Source organism: Diadema antillarum, unplaced genomic scaffold (assembly GCF_040938485.1).
Source record: "Diadema antillarum isolate AM-2024a unplaced genomic scaffold, OU_Dant_1.0 seq00001519_RagTag, whole genome shotgun sequence".
Classification (NCBI taxonomy): Eukaryota; Metazoa; Echinodermata; class Echinoidea; order Diadematoida; family Diadematidae; genus Diadema; species Diadema antillarum.
In genome coordinates this window covers 137,008-159,291 of record NW_027272251.1, presented here as the reverse complement: position 1 = coordinate 159,291, position 22,284 = coordinate 137,008, and the positions used below count along the sequence as shown (strand labels likewise).

The 22,284-nt window shown below is 39.7% G+C and overlaps 1 protein-coding gene across 1 annotated transcript in view; it reads right to left on the bottom strand.

Annotated features, from left to right (window-relative positions):
* Positions 1–22,284, bottom strand: part of LOC139710287 (metabotropic glutamate receptor 1-like) — a 160,413-nt gene that overhangs the window by 28,681 nt on the left and 109,448 nt on the right. Inside the window, exons 2-3 of the mRNA XM_071622214.1 lie at positions 10,526–10,772; positions 7,662–7,924 (exon numbers count right to left, since the gene is read on the bottom strand). Coding sequence (XP_071478315.1) covers positions 7,662–7,924; positions 10,526–10,772 — 510 coding nt within the window. The remainder of the gene's footprint in view (positions 1–7,661; positions 7,925–10,525; positions 10,773–22,284) is intronic.

Below are 22,284 nucleotides of genomic sequence, written 5' to 3'. Positions count from 1 at the left end.
TTCCATAGACGTAGTAGTAGTACACTTCGTGGATTGATTACCCTAATTCCACCGAAATGTGTTTGCGAGATGATGTCAATTGGATTCTAAAAATGCCACAGTTTCCTCGTATTAAATAGCATCAATCCTGGAATAAAAGTATTGGGTGGGAGCTATGTAAACATATCACTTTAAATTTCTACGAATGAAAAAAGCTCCGTCGCATGGTAGCCACCTCCCATCCCCACCTCATCAACTTCCATACAGTTAGGCCTATTTCACAGTAATGACGCACACACGGAACAAGAGTTGATTGTATCCCGATTTATTGGTCATTCACATCTCTGTGAATATTTTTTGACATACTTTTTAAGAAATTTCACCAAAAAGTGTGCATCAGATCGCTGAATTTCAGGTCTGAAAATTCAAAATCTCTCCCACACCCTCCCCCGTAGGTCCCCTTCCATGGACTTATACAAAGTGAAGACCCACACACGAATCAAGAGATAACAGATACCTCGTTCAACAATTATTCATCCATGAACATATTCTACGAATATTCACTTTTTTCTTTGATTGAAGAATTTCAAAATTTACCACATAAAGTATGTTGAATTTCACAAAGAGTGCAAAAGTTTCCTTGTGTGGTAGGGGGCTTTCTCACCCTCGTTTCGATGTCCCTATCCCCTCCCTTCACTTTCCCTGCTCCCCCTCCCCCATATACTGAAACGCTGCTAATATGGTCCGGCAACCGAACGGGTGGGTCAAGAGTTCAGCACCCCTGTGAAAAAAGTTGCTCCCAGGGGCCCGAGTACATGAAAATTACATGAAAATGAACTGTTAAATTGTGTTGGAATTTCATTCCGCCGTGATGATGTAGTCGTTTGCTTTTTACATCGACAGATAACATCATGGTTGTCTTTTTCCCTCACAATTAGTGTTGTACAATGTTGTCCATAACAATGCCATTGCAGAACAAATAGATAAGCTGTTCAGCTTATCTATTTTCTGCATTGGCATTGTTAATCATGGGGGGAGTGCTTATCTTTAGGAAGAAAGTTTGTTTTCAATATTCACGTTTATCATGACGTCATTATAAATAAGTAGATTGAGGAATACTTTGAATATTCCTCAATCTACTTATTTGTAATGACGTCATGGTAAACGTGAATATTGAAAACAAACTTTCTTCCTAAGATAAGCACTCCCCCCCCCCCCCTTGATTAAGACAAAATCATTCAAATCGTAAAATATCTCTTTAATCCACTTGTTTTCCACTGACTGCGCTCGAAAAATATCGGCATGTCTCCTAATAACAGGTAACTTATTACAGCTACTCCTTCCTCCCTTTTTTTCAGATCAAATCTGAAGTAGTTTCGTGATTTATTATTTTTTTTATTTTCATCATCCAGCACATGTACTTGATTATGATGCCACGTTTATTGTGGGTTCACACAGAGCGTGCTGCGACGATTGCAGAAATAGAGTATTAGTAACTGTAATATTTGTAGCATCAGTAGTAGCAATACAGTCTGTAGTAAACTAAGAATTATTGATGCTGGTAATAGTAAGAAAAAGAAAGAAGGAAAGATTTAGAGTTCTAATATTCTTGTAGTGCTCACAATCGTCATTTTGAAAAGATTTTTTTTTTCCTACCGGCTACGAAAGATTTAGTGCATGGACAAAGGTGAATTTGTTGCTTACGACTACTGTATACGAGGAGGTTCCATACTAGAAATATTGCCCGGAGTAGACTGTCAAAAAAGGGACTCTATGTAAAGAAACGTGTATAATGTTTCATCCGCATTCTGCAGATTGGCATTTTGTCATTTTGGCGAGTTATGCTGCGTCGTCGCTCGGGCTTTTTTCGATTGCTCTGTCAATAGAAAGCCGAGGGAAAAAATAAGTTGTAACTGGAAGTCGGCCGATTTCCGGGGATAAGGCTACGGGGGATGATGGACATAAGTGAGAGGATTGGAGATTTTTGAAATGGCGGCAAATAAGAGCCTGGATGTCATAATTCGTAGGAGACTTTATGGCCCAGATAGAAGGATTAGGCAAATGGAAAGTGTCGTTTGAGGAAAAGAAAGATAGGAGAAAAAAAAAGAGAGAGTGCATGCAAGTTTGCCTCTTCCTTGTCGACATCAAAAGTTCGTGAAGAAGGGATGACGTAAGAACAGGCTAGCTCGGACCGTACTTTATATGGTCTGGGGAAAATCGGGTCACTTTAATCATATAGTACATGTAGTTATGTTGTTTCTCTCGTCGAGTAGGTTATTGGAGTTGTATGACTTTCTCAGAACAGGAACTTTCATCAATTTGGTTGCATGCTTCCCAGTGATATGAAGTCCCCCTTTTCTCCCCCCCTCTCTCTCTCTCTCTCTCTCCCTCTCCCTCATATCCTACACACACACACACACACACACACACACACACACACACACACACGTTTCCTCACTCGCAGCTGTGTTAGAGTGTATTTCGCTTCACGCTACAAAATGATAATCACATTTGACTGACATCTCATTGACCAGATTTTCTTACGTGATCCGTGTACATCACTGATCACATTCTGTGTCTGTATTCTTTTTGTATTGTTTTGTTTTGGTTTTTTTTTTTCTCACTCTCTGACAAAGCTTTCATTAACATCTTAATTCTGGACCTCGGCAAATTACTTGTTCATTTTCCCTTCTCCTGCAGTGGATTGACACTCAAACCGCCTATTCATCAGGCGCTCTGCTTCCTCCCTGGTTAGTTTATCAACGTACGTGATCTTGTAGATATTGTTGCATGAATAAAAATATGTTTCGTATAAGAAAAAAAAGACTCACGAGACTCATGACAGTACACCTTTGTAGTATCCCATAACCTCTACCAGGGCCACTTAGCGCCGCAGAAATGTTCCGCGGGGAAGTGAGGCGTGAGTTCTATTTGACTAGCGAGGCACCCCCTGTGTTTAATATATGTGTCCAAATAGCTGGTAGGAAACGACTCCAGGAACATTTGCAAACACTAAGCAGTTTGTCTCAATACGGTCAAGCCGGGTACATCTGCAAAAGCAAACTTCCTCCGCAGACGAGTCTCCATCTCTCCCTCTGTGCCATCATCTCCCCCTATCTCTCTCTCTCTCTCTCTTTCATTCCCTCCGTCTTCGATACATCTTTTATCTCTCCCTCTCTCTCTCTCTCTCTCTCTCTTTCAATCCCTCCGTCTTCGATACATCTTTTATCTCTCCCTCTCTCTCTCTCAATGTTTATATTTCTCTCTCTCCCTCCAAAACCACCAATATCTTCCTCCATCTCTCACTGTCTCTCCTGAATTCTTTCTCCCTCCTTTCTTTATCTCTCGCAATATATGTTTCTCCCTTCTTTCTCAATATTATATTTCTCTCTCCCTCCAAAACTCCCAATATCTCCCCCATCTCTCATTGTTTCTTATTCTTTCTTTCTCTCTTTTCTCTTCCATCTTTACCTTTCGCAATAATACATTTTATATCCCTCCCCACAAAATGGCCATTTGTTGGCATGTTTCAATCTCACCCTCTACATCTCATGATCTCTCCATCCAATACATATTTTTCTCTCCCTCCAGTACCTCCCAATATCTCCCTCCAACTGTCCAATATCTCTCACTGTCTCTCCTTCATTCCCTTTCTCTTCCGTCTTTATCGCTCGCAATATATATTTCATATCTTTGGTATATCTTTCCATCTCACCCCTCCATCTCACAATCTCTTCATCCAATACATATTTTTCTCTCCCTCCATTATCTCCCTCCATCTCTCTCTTTCTCTCGCCTTCATCCTTTCTCTCTCCCACCTTTATCTTTCGCAACATACATTCAATCTATATATCCCTCCTCACGTATTGACATCTTTCAATCTCTCTATCTCCATCTCACAATCTCTCCAACCATCTCTCTCTCTCCTTCTTCATTCTCTTTCTCTCTCTCTCTCTTCCATCTTTTATCTATCTATTAAAGATAGATAGATAAACAAGGAATTACAGGAATGGATTCCACATAACAAAGTTTCAAAGGAACTTGCATTGTCTCCACACTACCTCCATCTTGTCCGAGAGAGTTCATGTTTCCAGTCCACATCGTGGTAAATCGTGACTCTCTTCCAGGATTTAATGGTACCCCTCCCCTCCCAATAATGACTCTCTCCCCTTCTTCTCTCTCCCATTCTCTCCTTATCTACTTTTCCTTTCTCTTTCTCACCTCATCTGTCATTTTCTTCCCATCCCCTCTCTCTGTAATCATCACTGGGCATCCCTATCGATCGAAAATCACTATCTCAGCTTCTTTTCATTATTTTGCATGACTATATCACATTTCACTTAATTTTATACCACTGTTATGAGTTTAGCTATTCTATTTCCAAATGCAAAACTACTTGTGGATACATTTCTACTTATAATCAAGCGTTGAATAGAAGGACTTACATATTTATAACAGAAAATCAATTACTTAGAGTTACAAAAATCAATACTTACAAACAACGACAGTGAACGATTTGAAATGTTTCCTTGTCTTGAAATGTCAACAAGTAGGCGGAGGAGAATATGATAGAATAGGATTATACAGTTTGGAAGCGGAGGACGACAACATTTTTATGTAACTTATCAAGGAATTCGTTTGGGAAAAATTACCTTATTTTGTGTTCGCACATTCTAGGAACGAATCTCATTTATTACCTCAATTTTTCCCTGCCAGTTGGGTAAACGGGGCAAGTATTCTTTTATGTCCTTTAATGCATGATATCGTCCACAATGCTGCCGAGCGCTACTATGAGATGACGTATGCTGCGACTGACGAGACCAAATATTAACCCAACTGGATTACGATAAGCTCTGATAATATTGTGGCGTCAAGGACGAACGTGTATCACAATGGTCCTATAGATCAATGGAGTTTCTCTCCGCGCGCTGCAATGTGTTATGCTCTACGTTTTCCACATCCTTGTAACATGTTTGGCTATTTACAGTTCAAACAACATGTCCTGAGCGGAGAGAAAGGGTTACTTATCCAATGTTTAGCTCGACGAAAGACAAAGAAAAGGGTTCTATGAATCCCTGGCGGTAATACAAACTAGCAAAGTTTAAAGCCAGGACGTTTGAGTTGCAACGGAATGTACGTGAGCCAAAGCGATCGCTTCCTGACTGGATGCCATATTTGTTTTTTAGGAAGGCAGCGCTAGGACTGTAAACGGACGACAGAATACCTTTAGGGGGGAAGCGAGAGGATACACCTTCCATCTTCGCCCCCATCAAAGGAGCAATCGACCACTCCTGGAAGAAATTGTCAGGTGATGTTTCCGACGGGAATACCATTTTAGGCTGACGAGAACGAAACGTTTCGTGGGAGATTTCATAACGTATCAAATTGTCGTTGTTTTTTATTTTTGCTTTGCTTTGTGTTTGTGTTTGTATTTGTGATTTGTTTGCTTTGCTTTTGGGGGGGGGGTAGGGGAAGTAGGTCCATTTTCTTGATCAAAATTGCAATTGCTCGCTAGTCATCGTTGAACACCTTGATTTGACCTAGGAATGCCTACTGAAAAAGAAGTGTACGTTTTCTTTCTAGATCGTCTTCTTGTGATTCATGTAAGATGAACACACAGTAAACACGGGTCCCTGATCTACGGAAGACATGAAAGTAGGACTCGGGGCACTTGTTGTGTGTTATTGTTTGAATTCTTACTGAATGCAAATATCATGTCTCCATTCCTCTGCAATATCACTCCTAAACTCAGAAGCAAAATATACTTTATATTTTATGCCGATAACGTTTTCAGATGGGGCCCTACTACTCTACGAAGGAACAGAATAGCACAATATTGTTATAGAACAAAATAAAACAACCATGTTTCTCAAAGTCATTGTCCTCCGAAGATATTTGTCTTTCGTCTGTGAAAGCAAAACAAAGCTTTACAGCGGGGAAAACTAAATGGCTATAGGAGGCCTTAAGATAAACCAGTACTTGGAAAGGATGTCTCGAGAGAAGAATCTGTGATGTTTGGATAACCTGAGCTTGGCAGTCAGAAGCCTCGAGAATACAGCAGCGCTACAAGGACGCGACATTCTAATCGCTCTCCCACTATGCAGTTCGCGATGACAGGTGCGCTCTATTTGACTTTGCATGGTTTATAGACATATCTGTGCAACCTCAGCAGGACGGTGGGGGGGGGGGGTGAGGGAAGGGAAGAGGAAGCGGAGAGGGAGGGGTGGGATTGCTTTCTAAAGGGAACAATAGTTTGCATGCCACTTTTCCCATCTCCTACATCTGAAAAGGTTAATTATGAGCAGATTCTGATATGCGGCATAAAATGTATTCATGTTTGTTTTGTATATCCCAAGGCTTTATGATAATATCATAATCCTTTGGGATATGTCCTCGATATATATCATATATCGAGATCTTAATTTCATTTTTTCAGTGGATTGTAATTCAATTAATTTTCCCACTGCAACCCAGTATGTTGTTCCTTTATCCATCTTCTTCATCTGGACAAGACAAATCATGAGCAGATTCTGTTATTCAGCATAAAAATTAATCCATGTTTATTTTCTCTTTTTGTTCCCAAAGGCTTTGAGATGTATATCCAAGATATATCCTTTTTTTTTCCTCAGTGGATTCTAATCAATTTCTCCACTGGAACCCAGTTTGTTGATAGAGCATCATAGCACTTTTAAAGCAGATAATAATGTAATCAGAACAAAATCTGTGATAACAATCCGTGATTTGCAGATCAGGTCGGCTTGTGGTATGATATACATTTTTATTGCCTGTTAACTATAAACCGTACTTGTTCAGTGCACGCTGTTTATACAATCCATGTACAAAGCAATTTGAAACGGACATTATAGGCTAACAAAACAGGCAGGTGGATAATGAATGGAGAATAACCTGTATAAGTGCATGCTGTGGTGGTTTTTTTTTTTGGTTTTTTTTTTAGTTTCAAAAAATCTATATACAGATGAATAAAAAATGAATAAACAAATTAATCAATCACACACACACACACACACACACACACACACACATATATATATATATATATATATATATATATATATATAATAGTTCTCAACAAAAAAATTGTTAATCATCTAGTAGAAGAGTGTGTTTAAGTAGATATGTGTATGTGTGTATAGGGCCTGTATATAAAACAAAATCTTCTTTTTTGTTGTTTGAATTGATGCTGAAGCAGAAATAATGGAATAATATTGTGTATCTATAGTTTTAGAGGGACATGACGGCCAAATGAAACAAGTTTCGATAAGTTAGGGGCTTTCTTCGGTTTGATAGCTACTTGAAAATTATGAGCACAACATAGTATAAAACAAGGCGCTGGAAATAGAAGTTTTTTATCAAAGTATTAGGAAGACAAGGGGTTAGTGCAGTTAACTATGATAGCTATTACGTTTGTCGTAACGACGTCAAACTTGGGGTTGCTACTACATTAAAGGAAAACTTTATTGATGTTTTATTAACGTTAAGATTAAATATTGATTACCTCCTGTCGTATTCAATTGGTGCTGTTGTTGCCTTTTCCTGCGTTAATGAGACCGAAATTGCTTTTCTTTCTTTAATGAAAAGACGGGATCTATAGAAATATAGGACAGTGAAAAGTTTAAAACTGAACGCATCTGAGAACTAGCTAAAGACTGCCTACAACGTACCTGTGCAATTTGATGGGGGATCCGAACCATCTCGACCTGGGGGTGACTCGGTCGGTTCTGCATCGTCCGCTGGCAGGACGCACTTGAATTTCTCTTGCCAGAACTCCCTGAACCAGGGGTTCCTGGTGTTGTTCTCCGGGTTCAGACCGAACCAGTACGGGTCAAAGTCTCGATAGTGCTCCGTTCGCGGCTTCAGGGAAATACCGCCCACCGCCTCCTCCTCAACCCCTTCTACAACCTCCAAGCGGTTCGCCCATCCATCGCTACAGGGGGGAGATAAGAAGCAGTATAGCAGTCAAATTGGAAGAACAGGGATATCGTTTTGGGAGTTTTTTTTTTTCTGTTACAGCTTGAAGGGAAAAGGGGAAGAAAAGTGCGTGCTACGGCCAAAAGCACAAAAACCTCAACCACACCCATTACCACGTACGCTTACTTTGTGATGAAACCTGACGTGTACATCTTGTGTAGTATGTGCAATGCCTCCCTTTTATGCCACGCCTTTTTGCTGATGGCATCAGAGGATTTTAGCAAATAGTGACCAGTGAATTAAAAGTAAACAAGTAACTGGATGTTTCTAATTGATAAAAGATGAAATCCCTCAACTACTATCCTAGGGAAGGTATGTATGATTAAAAAATTGTCATCTTTTCACCATTAAACTACACCTCTAAATTTCACTGCAAATCTTGTACATTGGAATACATTGAAAAAGATTTGATAGCATTAAACCCAGTTAACAGTCACTACTAGTCTGTGATGATTTCCAGAACCACAGACTTCACAAAACGTAGAATAATATTTTAGAAGAGCAGTTGAAAACAGTCAAGCAGAAAGTGGTAATCTACAGATAAGAGCTACATTTTGTTGATTTGGTTGAAATGGATACACATTTACCTGCACAAGTTTGATATGCACCTGGTTTACACAGGAATATTTTAATTTTCATAGAACATAGATTTCAAGAGGCTGGAATGGAAGATAATGGGGCTTTAATGGATTGATTGGTCCTGACAACTTTGATGAAATTAGGCTGATAATGTCCTTGTATGTATCATGTGTTGGTTATTGGTGGCTGTCATTGTAATATCATCACGCGAATGACACGGAGGAAGTTCTTTTTGTTTTGAGTTTTGAGTTGTTTGTTGTCGATTTTTTTTTCATGATTCATGTCCAGTCTTCTGTCGTACTACAACGGGACATACCGAGGCTATACTTCAATATGTAAGAAACTTGTTGACAAAGGAAATGTTACGCTGCATCTAAACTTCACATTTCTCAATCGTCATAAATCGATGCATTCAGTAATTAAAAAAAAAACAAGAGACCCGCGGATCTAGCGCTCACCTGAGTATCGCAAGTTCACTTTTCACGCAGTCACTAATCTAAATCATTCACAGCTCTACCAAAATTTGACCAGGCATTCTCAAGTAGAAGATGAAAATGTACAATATCAAGGGCCCATTTTTTTAAGATTCCTTAATTTGGGGGGATTGGGGGCCCCCTGGGGCCCCCTGGGTGGGGCATGGTGCCCATTTTAACAAATTGAGTTCCTAACCCCCTAGGGATGCTACCTGCCAAGTTTGATGAAAATCGGTCCTGGGGTTTTCAAGAAGAAGATGAAAATGTAAAAAGTTTACGCACGACGCACGACGGACGACGGACGACGGACGACGGACGACGGACGACGGACGACGGACGACGGACGACGCACGACGCACGACGGACGCCGGACGAAGGGCGATGGCAATAGCTCACTTGAGCCTTTGGCTCAGGTGAGCTAAAAAGGTTATCCATGACGTCTTTTACACCCCAAAGAAATACGATAAAAATCGATGAAAACATGACAGTTACAAAACAAAACAAAACAAGAAAACAGGAAATTCAACTGGATTGGCGCACATTCAGGTCAGACAATATCGAACGCGGTCTACGTAAAGCAAAAATAGTGGGCAAAGTGGATAGAAAGATTTATTTCGTTTGTTTGTTTGTTTGCTTGCTTTTTGTCAACAGGTGAATAAAATAGAGAGACGCACCACCTGCCTGTCCTACATTCAAGCCCGAACCCATCAAACCTGGCTTTGGAGTTCCATGCCGGAGGCGTATATCATTTTGGTCAGTGCATGTATCAGGACCGAGATACTTCCATGATAAAGTTTTGATTGCTTGTGTTTCGTATGTTTGTTTGTTTGTTTGTTTGTTTGTTTGTTTGTTTTGCCGGGAGCAGGTTTATTTCACACTGAACAGAAGGATTCTAGTGGATGTTGTTTACTACACGATACAAAATATCATGATATTCGTGTGCTAGACAGTAAAATTTTATCTCGCTGATCCTGCTCATCAGTCAAGAGTAATGCCCTTTATAGATTAAGTTAACAGTATTCCTACAGTTCGTATTATGTTATTTCATCCATTTCTCCCTCTCCCACACCCGCTCCCCCTCTATCTATCTATCTTTTCTATTAATCCAACAATTTATCTGCCATCTATTGTACCATCTATCTAATTATCTGTCTATCTATCTATCTATCTATCTATCTATCTATGTATCTATCTATCTATATATCTATCTATATATTTCTGTCTGTATCACAATCATGTCTAATCTGTCTATTAACTTTTATTATTTTTGAAGTCGAATGTTTACCGTCTCAGATATAACACTTCTGAGCAACATGGAAAGGGAACCGAAACAGAAACAATGCTATGATAATTGACGGTAAATACTTCTCTACCACAATTAAAAAAAAAAAAAAAAAAAAATACGGAACTTCATTTCCTAATCACCTTAATGAGTTCATTTTCACCTAATTTTACCGGACTTGCGTACATAGCGTTATGCCATGCGAATAGGTGCAAGATCTTACCTTCCAATAAAGAGGTACTTTCCGACTTTGCCTTTCCGCCGGGTGGCCTGCAGGAGCGCCGTTACGGTACCGCCCTCGCAGAAGCAGACCACCACGTGCGCCGTGGGCGTTTCCTCCAGCTCGTCAATCACCTTGTCGTGATCGGCGGGCGTGGCCGGCAGGGGGATCCCCTTGGCCACGGCGATGCATATTCCACGCTCGTCGGCTATCGCTCGAAAGGCCTGGATACCACTTTCGCCGTAGTTACCTGCGCACGGAGGAGAGAATGAAACACAACTTTTAATACCATTAAATCTCCCGTCATAATTCAACAACGATGCCATATTCATATACTAAATATCAACGGTCTTCTAAAGTCTTTGCTATGACAAGGTTAAAGAGCCATCGAGTGGCCATTAGATCCACTGCGACTTTTCACCAACGGGAGCGAAGCGACATATCAAGAAGAACTGACATAAACCAATGTTTGTGCACTGTATCAGAGAGTATGCCATGACAAACAAACAAACATCGGACTTTAAAGAGGAGGGAATTTGAAGACGTCCGGCCCATTTACCATTTGAAGAGATTGTTGGTGTCAACTGCAATCACGACAAATGTAAACGGATCATACACTGTAAAAACATCGGTGTTAGATTTAACACCACGGGTGTTAAATCTAACACCGATCAAACTTCAATAAAGGACCACACCCACAGGTGTTAAAAATGCACTGTGATGGTGTTGAATAGTGTTCACTTGACACTTCGTGGTGTTAATTTGACACTGTACCTGGTGTTATTTTGACACTGTACTGGTGTTAATTCAAAAATGACACCACGTGGTGTTGATTTGATATTTGTTGGTGTTAATATCAATGGTTTAACACCCGTCCAGCTTCAATTAGATACCACACCAGCTGGTGTTACTTTGGTGTAAATTTATTTTCACATTTTTTCAAAAATCTATTATTTTATTGTAAAATTCTTGATCGTCTTGTTTAAATTAAAAATCAACAAAAAGTGCAGTTACTAAGAAACTCTTCAAAAAACTGTTTAAAATTTGGAAATGACACCCGGAGGTGTTCATTTAACACCATAAATGAGCACCGAAAATTTAATACCAGCTCGGTGTTCACTATTTAACACCGGACTTTTTGCAGTGTAACCATTTCCGTGATTGAGTTGGAATGAGCACATGATGGCAAAAGTGTGTGCTCAATCACAAAGATCCACGTTTTACAACCAAGCTTGTTTGCAGAATATGGAGCATTACATCTCATACTCGCAAATTCCCAAATTCGATGATATTTCGAAACAATTAATTTTCGAGAATATTTCGAAATCTGCCAAAAAAATATTCATTATTAATGCTAAGATGTATTGTATTCTTTAGTGCACTTTGATTAGTCCAATCGATGCAGACACGTCCACAATCTCCTGTATATACAACGTTACATCCCAGTTCATAAATTCTTCATCAACTCTCCAGCTTGCCCAACTTTGATTTGGTGGCAATATTTAGTGTATCCATTTTATATTCAGCAACCCATTTAGAGTTCAATCGCAAAACGACCAAAGTCCACTCTTGCTTATAATGTGAGATATTTACGATTAAAGATGCCAAAAACACGGAAAGTAATATGAAAGTATGGAATATCGTAACTCAAAGCTTCAAAAATATTTCTTAATATGTTACACGTGAAGTAACGCTGGAGATAGGTTTTTGTTTTTGTTTTGTTTTTTGCTCTGCATGACACACTTAATGGAGGATTTTTTTTAAAATGGCGCGTAACCATCATGGCGCTCAAACTCTTCACTAATACACGAAGAGGAGAAGGTGTTGTGACCTAGGGGTTCAGACCAAAGACTCTCAATCTTGAGGTAACTGGTTCGAGTCCCCTGCAATGGCAACTTCGAATGTTTGCTTATAAGCAATTATTTGCCATCTTTATCGAGCGAGTGAAATAATGATGTCATAAACTTAAACTTGATACCAGTTAAAATAATTATCATCTTCCCGAAATCCTTTTTTTAAACACTTACTCATATCCATGAGCGCGGCCAATAACGGGAACTGCACCTTTCACAACTAGGCTAGGACGGTCAGAAATCAATCATTTCGTTCGCTTCTGCTTGGCAACTTTGGGATTATACTCATATGTGTGACCATGTACACATAAAATTATGGTGTACATTTTTCACAGCGGTGACATCGTGTGTGTATGAGGAGCGTGCAAAGCACATGATAGCTACGGAGTGAGACTACAAACCATTGCTGGACAGGCGGGTGTGATATTTTGGTGCATGCATTCTCCAAACTCATATCGATGTAAATTTTGATTAATCGAAGTGTTTGCTGTTAGGAAATTTAATAAATCTGGCCTCTCCGTGGATTTTGCCCTAATTTTAGCAGACCAGACTTACCAAGTTTGTTTGTTTCTTTCTCAAGACTCACTCAGCTTTATGCTCTCTTCTTGTGAACTCATTTACACCCTTTTTATACAGGCATCAATTTTTACCTTCATGAGGCATGAAACGCATAAATTGTTTACTCCCACGAGCACCGTGCATCGATGCCAGCTAAAAATGGCTAATTTAGGTCGGCCAACACATCTCAATGCCAACGTTATTCCCTGGCCCAGATGATAAATCAGGCACTGTTAAGAGCCATCCTTCTAATCAACCCGATATAACCTTATTCGCATCGAAGGGATTCTTACCCACGGCACAGAAGAGATGAATACAGAGTGCACACGTAACACATACACATTCATGCTCATGAAACTGGTCGAAATCGTGAATTATGGGCTAAAGATTCCTCTTCATAATATACCCTTCTTCTTCTCTGTAATTAAGCTCTGCTGATATCAACAGGTCAATCCTCCACAAATCAAAGAATTGATTAATTATTCATCATACGTAATATGCATTTTTCGCACCCATTGAGCCTGCAATATATATATTATGCATGAATTATGTTGAGGTAATGATGAGAATAATAATGCTTATATGGATGTTGGTAAAGTGGTAAGGGACTGTATTGCATAATATCTCTTTTCTTGCCATTGTGAGCTGTAATTAACCTGCTTCACTCGATATGGTGCATACCAGCGCGTATTGTTTATTTCGGCTTACTATAGGCCCATATTGTGTACAATGAATCTGCTAGCATAAAATGATTTTAAAATGGATTCAATTAATGATTACTTCGTTTAGAGAGAATGCTGAAACTTGCGATTTGAAGAGCTAATCACATTGGTAGAAGTGGACACTGATTCGGATTTCAATGGACTTTAACCCGTTGAGGACGGACTGATTTAGCTACAACACGCATTTCCCATAGACACGTGCCCGAGTATACTCGGGACTCGTCCTCAACGGGTTAAAGGGAAAGTAAACCCAAAGAGCAATGTGGATTGAGTGAAAGCAGTAGTATTAGTAGAACACATCAGTGAAAGTTTGAGGAAAATCGGGCAATCGATGCAAAAGTTATGAATTTTTAAAGTTTTGGTGTTGCAACTGCTGGGTAAGGAGACTACTAGAGGTTATGACGTATGAGTGGACTACAATATAAAGAAAATAAAAAGGGAATTCAATAAAAATTCATTTTTCATGAAAATTACACATTCCATCAGCTTGATACTGACATATGTTAGGGGTAGCACTTATTCCCCCTGCTTTCTGAAAGCGGTTAGTCAAGAACTCTTTCATTTTGCTAGAAAAGTGAATTTTTGTGGAATTCCTTTTATATTTTCTTTATATTGTGGTCCTCTCATACGTCATAACCTCTAGAAGTCTCCTCATCCAGCGGTTCCAACACCAAAACTTTAAAAATTCATAACTTTTGCATCGATTGTCCGATTTTCCTCAAACTTTCACTGATGTGTTCTACTAATGTTACTGCTTTTACTCAATCCACATTGCTCTTAGGGTTTATCTTCCCTTTAACGTTTTGCTCCTGCTTCCTCTCTGTCAATCTCTCCCCCCTCCCTCCCTCTCTCCTTTTCCCCCTCCTATCTCTCTCCTCCTCTCTTACACACCTTTTCTCCCTTTTTCTCTTCCTCTCATTCGCTCAAAGTCCTGTGTTACTTCAGGCTAAGTCACAGCCGGTTTTATTAATCTCCCAAAATAATGATCCTATAAAGTAGCTTTCATAAACGCAGATGATTAAAATGTTTATGGCGCGGTTGACTTTGAAGAGCTAAATCCGGTTTCCAGTGACGGCACTAGCTTGCCAAGTAAACCCTACACGATGCTTTTTTCGAATATGATAATCAAAATACCGATAGAAGGGAAGATTCCCAAAGGGATTTTGAGATTAAGACAGTTGAAGGTCAAGTGAGGTCAGGATCATTATCACAGTCTTTTAGAAAGAAATATATTCACTTTGCGCCATTCACTTTATCCAGCTATCATAATCTAAAAAAATGTCAACGGCCTCAACTTACATCTTTCGACTTGATTTGTTTGTTTGTTTGTTTGTTTGTTTGTTTGTTTTTTTGGTAACAAACGACATTCAGACAACATAATTAAAGGGGAAATCCAGTCCAAATACAAGTGGGTCTGATAAGAAAGAGTAAAATATCAAAAATATATAAAATATAAAAAATCAACGGTAAAACTTTGATCGAAATCGGTTGAAAAATATAAGGAAGTTATGACATTTTGAAGTTTCACTGATTTTTCAGGAAAGAGTTCTTGAACGGTCAATATGAATATGCAAATGGGAAAGTGAGCATGTCATTCCCTCACAACTTGCCATATAGTTGTAAATAAAGTGTTGAAATTTCCAGATTTTCATTCAAACGCAGTTATGCCCAAGGCTTAAATCCTAGCATATCTAACACATCAGTATTCTGAAGTTATTCAACCAGGAATAACATCATGTTCCAGACTTCAATGACATCTACAAGGTATAAATACCTTTCGATACCAGAAAACTTGGTTAGCTATAGGCTTTACTGCTGTCATGGCTGTAGCTTCTTCACGTGTTATGTCGCTGTCGCTACAAGTGTGTGAGTGCGTGCGCTGTTTGCGTTTATAAAGTATGCGTTGTTTATGTGTTATGTATACCCTTGGGCAAAGTTTGTAATATCGAATCCTTCTCATATGAGGTTTCGCGTCATTCCCGCCCGCCCCCTGCTCTGGCCATAATAATCACCATTCACCGGGAATGTAGGAGGAGATACATCGCACGCTTCCTCTTGCCGACAAAAAGTACATCGGTAATGACTGCGAGAGGTGAAGGGTAGCTTTTGAAAGTCAACTCGTCTAAATCCCCTCAGGATTCAATATGACGAGCCTGGAACCTCTAACGTGAATCCTGCTTTAGTCTTCAGTGTGGGGGGAAAACAAAACAAAGTTTGGTTTTTAATTCGGTCACCTTGTGGCAACGTCAAATACCCTGATCATTCCATCAAAAGTGAGCGTCATCGGTAACAGAGGGCGTCACTTGCTCCACTTTAAGAGGTCGGCGTTGCGTCACAGCGAGCAAAATAATGAACCTCAGCAATTACTGCCTGTCCATCCTCATTAATCTTAGCCCTACAAAACGCAATTTTCAGACTTCGGGCAATAACGTACACCCCCCCCCCCCAAAAAAAAAAGTATATGTAAGAGGGGCGCGAAAAGTGTATCATAATTAGTTGTCACCGTTAGGAGAGGTACCCGAGAGAAAAACCCGGATATTCCAACCGGCAGGCCAATCAATCTCCAGGAGGACCAATTGGTTGTCGTGTGCAAGGCGCTTCTTAGAGAGGGTACGACACTCGGAGACATCGGTTGACTCCCTGTCAGAGAAACGGAAGCAGGAGACGCCAAAATTATAATGAATGATGCAACGCTCCGGAAAGTGCAGACTCATCCAATCTGCATCATCATCCTTTACACCAGAAGATGAAGGTGTTGTCATGGACGCGACGCTACTTTGCGTTGTCTTCGGATGTATCCTTAAAGATCGCTCGACCTGTAGGGTTTCTTATCTTATCACTTAACTTCACCACCATAACCTACTGTTAAGGCGAAGAGGAGACTTCACGCTTTTACGTAAAAAGGATTTGACTTTCTTGACAAAAGAATTAAAAAGAGATTCGTTTCAAACTTGTCACAACTCTATCAATCACATTCTCAAAATCAGAAAAAGAAGACACACCTTACAGAAACGCTGTTGTAAGTTCTTGCGTGAGTCTCCCAGCTCACCAATACCGTTGAAATGTTTGTAAAGCTTTGTTTGTAAACTTTCCCTTTCTCAGACTTGGAAAAGGGAATCGTCGCTGGAGCAAGAGACAACTTTGTAGATGAAGATCGACAACTCGATGAAAAAAGAGACAATGACCCTTCAATCTTATCATTATCTTTGTTTGAAACACTGTAATAGTTAAAGTGTTAATATCAGACACCGTATGCCCCTGAACATGATATTCTGGTTCGAATCCCACTTGGAGCAGATACCCTCAATGAACGAGACGTTCGACCTACCAGGTCCCTCAGTCTTGACACAGTATTGTATAGAGGAGCATATTAGGCTGGTAGGATGACACGAACACTGACGGGCGCCAATTCAAAATTTCAATAAGGAACTGTGCTTTAACTTTATCAAAGTGCTGTAAACCAAGTGAATTATGGATTACACAATTTTCCTGCATTATCAAAACCCCTTTACTCAAAGGTGCACTATATCTACCTCCACTCCTCTACGCCTCACCTGTAAATACTTTCTTGTATGATCGTAGTCCTGAAAAAATACATATTCATACGACATTTCGCCGGTATATTCTGGCATTCGTCAGGAATATACAAGCTGAAGCGTCAAAGTTGCCGGTTTGTGTTGTTTTCTTCTTTCTTTTTATAATCACAAAAACAATTCAACAAAGAATCTCTGTGCAAACTGACGGCGCTATAGAGCCTCTCAACATAAAAGAAGTTTTAGAATCAGGGACCCTCGCAAAATCTGGGAATTGGGCATTTATAGCTTCACAAACACAACTTGTTCAAGAACGAGACACTGATGGGAAATGAGTCAAATATAATCAAATCTGCACTGGGATAATTAAGGAAGCAGAGTAGACATTGGTAGAGCAGAAGATGGAATTTCCGGTAAACATACTAACACTCGTTTTCTAGAGACGGCCATCCCCTCAGAAAAAAACCCCCACACAATCACTGAATTCAGTGAAGAAAGCCAGGTATAAGTGTGTCTAACGAGTCCACCATAAACATACGGGCTCCAGCAGTGTAGCTAATTTCATACACTGTAAAAACATCGGTGTTAGATTTAACACCATGGGTGTTAAATCTAACACCGATCAAACTTCAATAGAAGACCTCACCCACAGGTGTAAAAAATGCACTGTGATGGTGTTGAAAAGTGTTCACCTGACACTTCGTGGTGTTAATTTGACACTGTACCTGGTGTTATTTTGACACTACTGGTTTTAATTCAAAAATGACACCACATGGTGTTGATTTGATATGTGTTGGTGTTAATATCAATGGTTTAACACCCGTCCAGCTTCAATAAGAGACCACACCAGCTGGTGTTACTGTGGTGTAAATTCATTTTCACATTTTTTTCAAAAATCTAGTATTTTAATGTAAAATTCTTGATCGTCTTGTTTAGATTAAAAATCAACAAGAAGTGCAGTTACTAAGAAACTCTTCAAAAAACAGTTTTATATTTGGAAATGACACCCGGAGGTGTTAATCTAACACCATAAATGAGCACCGAAAATTTAACACCAGCTCGGTGTTCACTATTTAACACCGGACTTTTTGCAGTGTAGAATTCAGCCTGTGGCAATACATATGCCGTGTTAAGAAATAAAGATGCTTTTGTGTCTGTAACAAGAATAATTGAGATGAAAATACAAAAACGGGATGTATAAGGAAAATAAAGAACTGCGTGGCAGAATGGGATATGTGCATGACTTCAAGCAAGTATATTGCCCCAAGAAAACGGGGCATTTCCTGTCACGTGAGATTTATGATAAGGAGTCAGTGGACGCTGAAGTTATTCAATGAATGTAATAATAATGATGACCAAAGTTAGTCAAAATTAGACACGTAATGGGGAGCGTCAAAGGCATAATTTACCATTTGCAGATGAAACAAAAACCCAGCATTAGTGCTTTAAAATAGTTCTAAAATGTGAGTAAGGGATAAAAACAACCAATGTAAAAATTTGAATGAGTATAATCGATGTTAAATATTGTTAAATATACAAAATGTGAACAATAGTTAGAATAAAAATGTTTCCGGACTAAACCGTCTACGTGGTTTAATGCGAAAAATAGTAATCTCCTTATATTTTAGGCTTTCTTGCCAAAGTTTTATATGGTAGGATGTTATGTGATACAAATGACTTACACATATGCATCAAAAGTGATATCTTGAACATTTATAAAATGACTGCTCCCAAAGGTAATTAGGACCTTTAATGGCGAAGTCAAAGTCATTAATGATGACAACTTTTGCCATATCCATCATAATAAGAATAAAATGATCCCCATTCTAATGTATCGTATGTTTTGAATAGTCATTCTCAACCATTTTGCTCCAGAAGAATATTACCAGAAATCTGATAACTATGCCTGGTTCATGCTTTCCAATGCTCTACACTTTCATCGGACAAGTTCAACGACTCGTTCTCGTTATGAAGTCTTTACAAGTCAGCAGGTTTTACTAAGATTCTGTACTTTCTTTCTCTCTCTGTCTTTCATATCTTCCAGGCAAAACTGGACTATCATTACTTGACGAGACGAGCGCGCGCGGCGTACACAGATTGGTGCGCCCCGAAGCTACGATCCCATATATACACAATGTCATCCTATCCTGCGGGACCGCTAAATTGCCATAAAGATACCGCTCGCCCCTGCTCAGACTTGCCATTGATCATCCAGATCTCTTGGAGGATTAGCTGCCGTCCGCGCCATATATTCCCACTGTTTATGCTGGTGCCGCCACGATAGTGCTGGTACGTTAAGGGACAATAGCCCTTCGGCAAATTGGGGGAAACATCCAAAAAGGATGGTGAACAAACACATTAATGAAATTGGTATTGACATTTTAGAAAAATCATGTTGAATGCGAGCATTGTTGTAAACAGCTAAAACTTGGAAATTTTGTTGTGTCGGAAAACTGTTTACTTGTGCGTGAAGAATAAGCACCATGTATACATTTTGTAGAAACATACGAGATTTGTTTGAACTTTATGTATGAGTTGTTATTGCTATATATGATACTTGTAGTAGAAACGTATGTTTATCTACACAAGGGAAGACAGGCCCTGGAAGCGAGCTTACAGTGCTTAATACCATGAAGCATATAATTAATCACAACTTTGTCTACAGTGACATCACTTTATCGTGCATGACGAATGGTTAATGACAAAATAGGCTTCTCCTAGGCACCCACTTCATCGTTAATCGACAAGACTGTAGAATCGCTTTAGATGCCCCTCCCAAACACACACACAAAAAACACACATGAAAACACACACACACGCACACACGCACATGCACACAGACGCACACACAAACTGCGTTCATCTCAAAACTGTCTGTTGTCCATTTCGCTTTCTCTTTCTATCTTTTCTATCAGCTCTATGCCTATATCTCGCTGCAACTCTTATTTTTTGCTCCTTCTATCCCTCTTGCCCTTTCTTGTCTTCTTTCTAAACAGTTCTCTTCTTTCTTATCTCTTATTCTCTTCTATTCTTTTCAGTGTTCATCCCGAATCCATCACAGCTACGGCAAGTGGCATTTCCACGTGTTGCAAAATGTATGAGCCCGCGCCTGAGTTCCCGCCAGGAGGTGCTGGAGTATGCTGCAGCTTAGACACTTTGATACTTTGATACGAATTACAGCGTCGTATTGCCAGGATAATGTTGATATTCCTCCTCTTCTAATTGTGTCTTCGTCTCTGTCAGCTGTCTCTAGAAGAATTTTCGTCACTATGAATTAATTTGCAACCCCCACTGGCATTGCATTACCTCCCTTTAGGATGCTACTCTCCCGGACGTTGTATCGTCTTTGCGGTTATTGTATGACTTCTAGCTCATTTCAGACATGATAAGAATGACACTTCATCCAAATGTGATGGGATGAGATGAGCAGAGATGACAGACGAAAAAGAAGAATATATAAAAAGTTTTAAAAAAGGAGAAAAGCAAGGGAATACTACACAAAACAAGACGAAACGGGTCAAAGAAAGAAAGAAACGCCTCGTAGGCAATGGTAGGAGTCTCTGTGTGTAAGAGGACTTTCCTTCCTGGTGACAGACTTGCTAATACTAAATATGACCGGCATGTTCATGTTCTACGGGAGTCTCCTGTGAGCAGAAAACACAAATACTGTAATAGAGGTATAGGCACCGTTGATAGGAATATGTTCAATCCTATTTACGTGTTTTAGTTGGCATCATTCACAGATTAATTCACGTTGCGATGATTAAGAAAAGCATAGGGATATAAATAGGTATAGAAAGGGAGAGAGTTTGAGACAGGCAATGCTAGCCTGCTTTTAAAGAGATGGTATTATAATAGTATTGGTTGAGGCGAGGATTCAGCTTTTAATTTTCTGCGAGGTACTTAGAAACCACTCCATGAACTGTTAAAGAGCATGCAATTCAAAGAGGAATTCAAGGTTAATTTGATGAAAATCGGTTGTTAAATGGCTGAGATATCAAAAAATAAAGTAAAACAAAGCGATCTTAATAAAAGGTGTGTCCCACCTTTTCTTAGGATTGCTTTATTTTGGATATCTCAGCTATGTCAAAACCAATTTTCATCAAATAAACTTTGAATTCCTCTTAAAATTATGTGTCTTTCATATTTCATAAGAGGTTTCTCATTATCTCCACAAAAAATATATGATAAAAAAAAGTTGGAAACCTAAAGCCCCATCTCAACTTAAACTGCACCATCCTTTTTAAAACACCTTACCACCTTCAGCCACACATTATGACAATTAAAACATGCTATTACCCTGTCCTCTCCGTAGCGGTTCTTCACGCTACGATGTTAGGAATGTATACTACAAGTCAAGGTTACAGGGCTAGTGTCATCTAACAACCTACTTTCTGAGACCTTGCACCTTCGATGGAACCGCCACCTGCGTATCGTTGAACACGTAGCCTCGCATCACCTTCGAGAATCTATTGCTTTCTATACGAGAATCCTCAGAAATAGCCCATGTATCGCAGAGGGATAGTCGATAGCGTAATTCGCTCAGTATATGAATGGCCATCGAAGAGTCATGGTAACGTACTAAGCGTGATCCAATTAAATCCACTTCGTCACCTCCTCATGGTTTTAGAATGGAGTTTGTGCCACACGCATCAACACCAACAGGTTCACCCCTGCACGGTCACGTATATGCCCCCTGCCCCGGCCCTTCTCTAGTATTCTCCCCTCAACATTCTATAGATGGATAGTATAGCGCTGCTGCGTACCGACTAGCCCATCCACATTGGTGTCCTTTTATCCAAAATATCTAATGACATAGAAGGGCGACGGCAAGGTGTGTGCAAAACTGATTAAGCCAGCTGAGGACATTCTCAAAGGCTCACATTACACGCAAGGACAGACGACACTGCAGAGCGGGCGGGAAAATTTCTGGCTTCCATCACTGCTCCAACGATGGTGTTGATTTTTCTATAATGCATGCAGGTGGTGTGTAACGCCCATGCAATGGCGTCCATTATCACTATACAGTTGCAGAGCATGCAAACTTGTGTCGGGCATCTTTGCGGCAACCTGACTAAGACGTCGCATCCAATTCA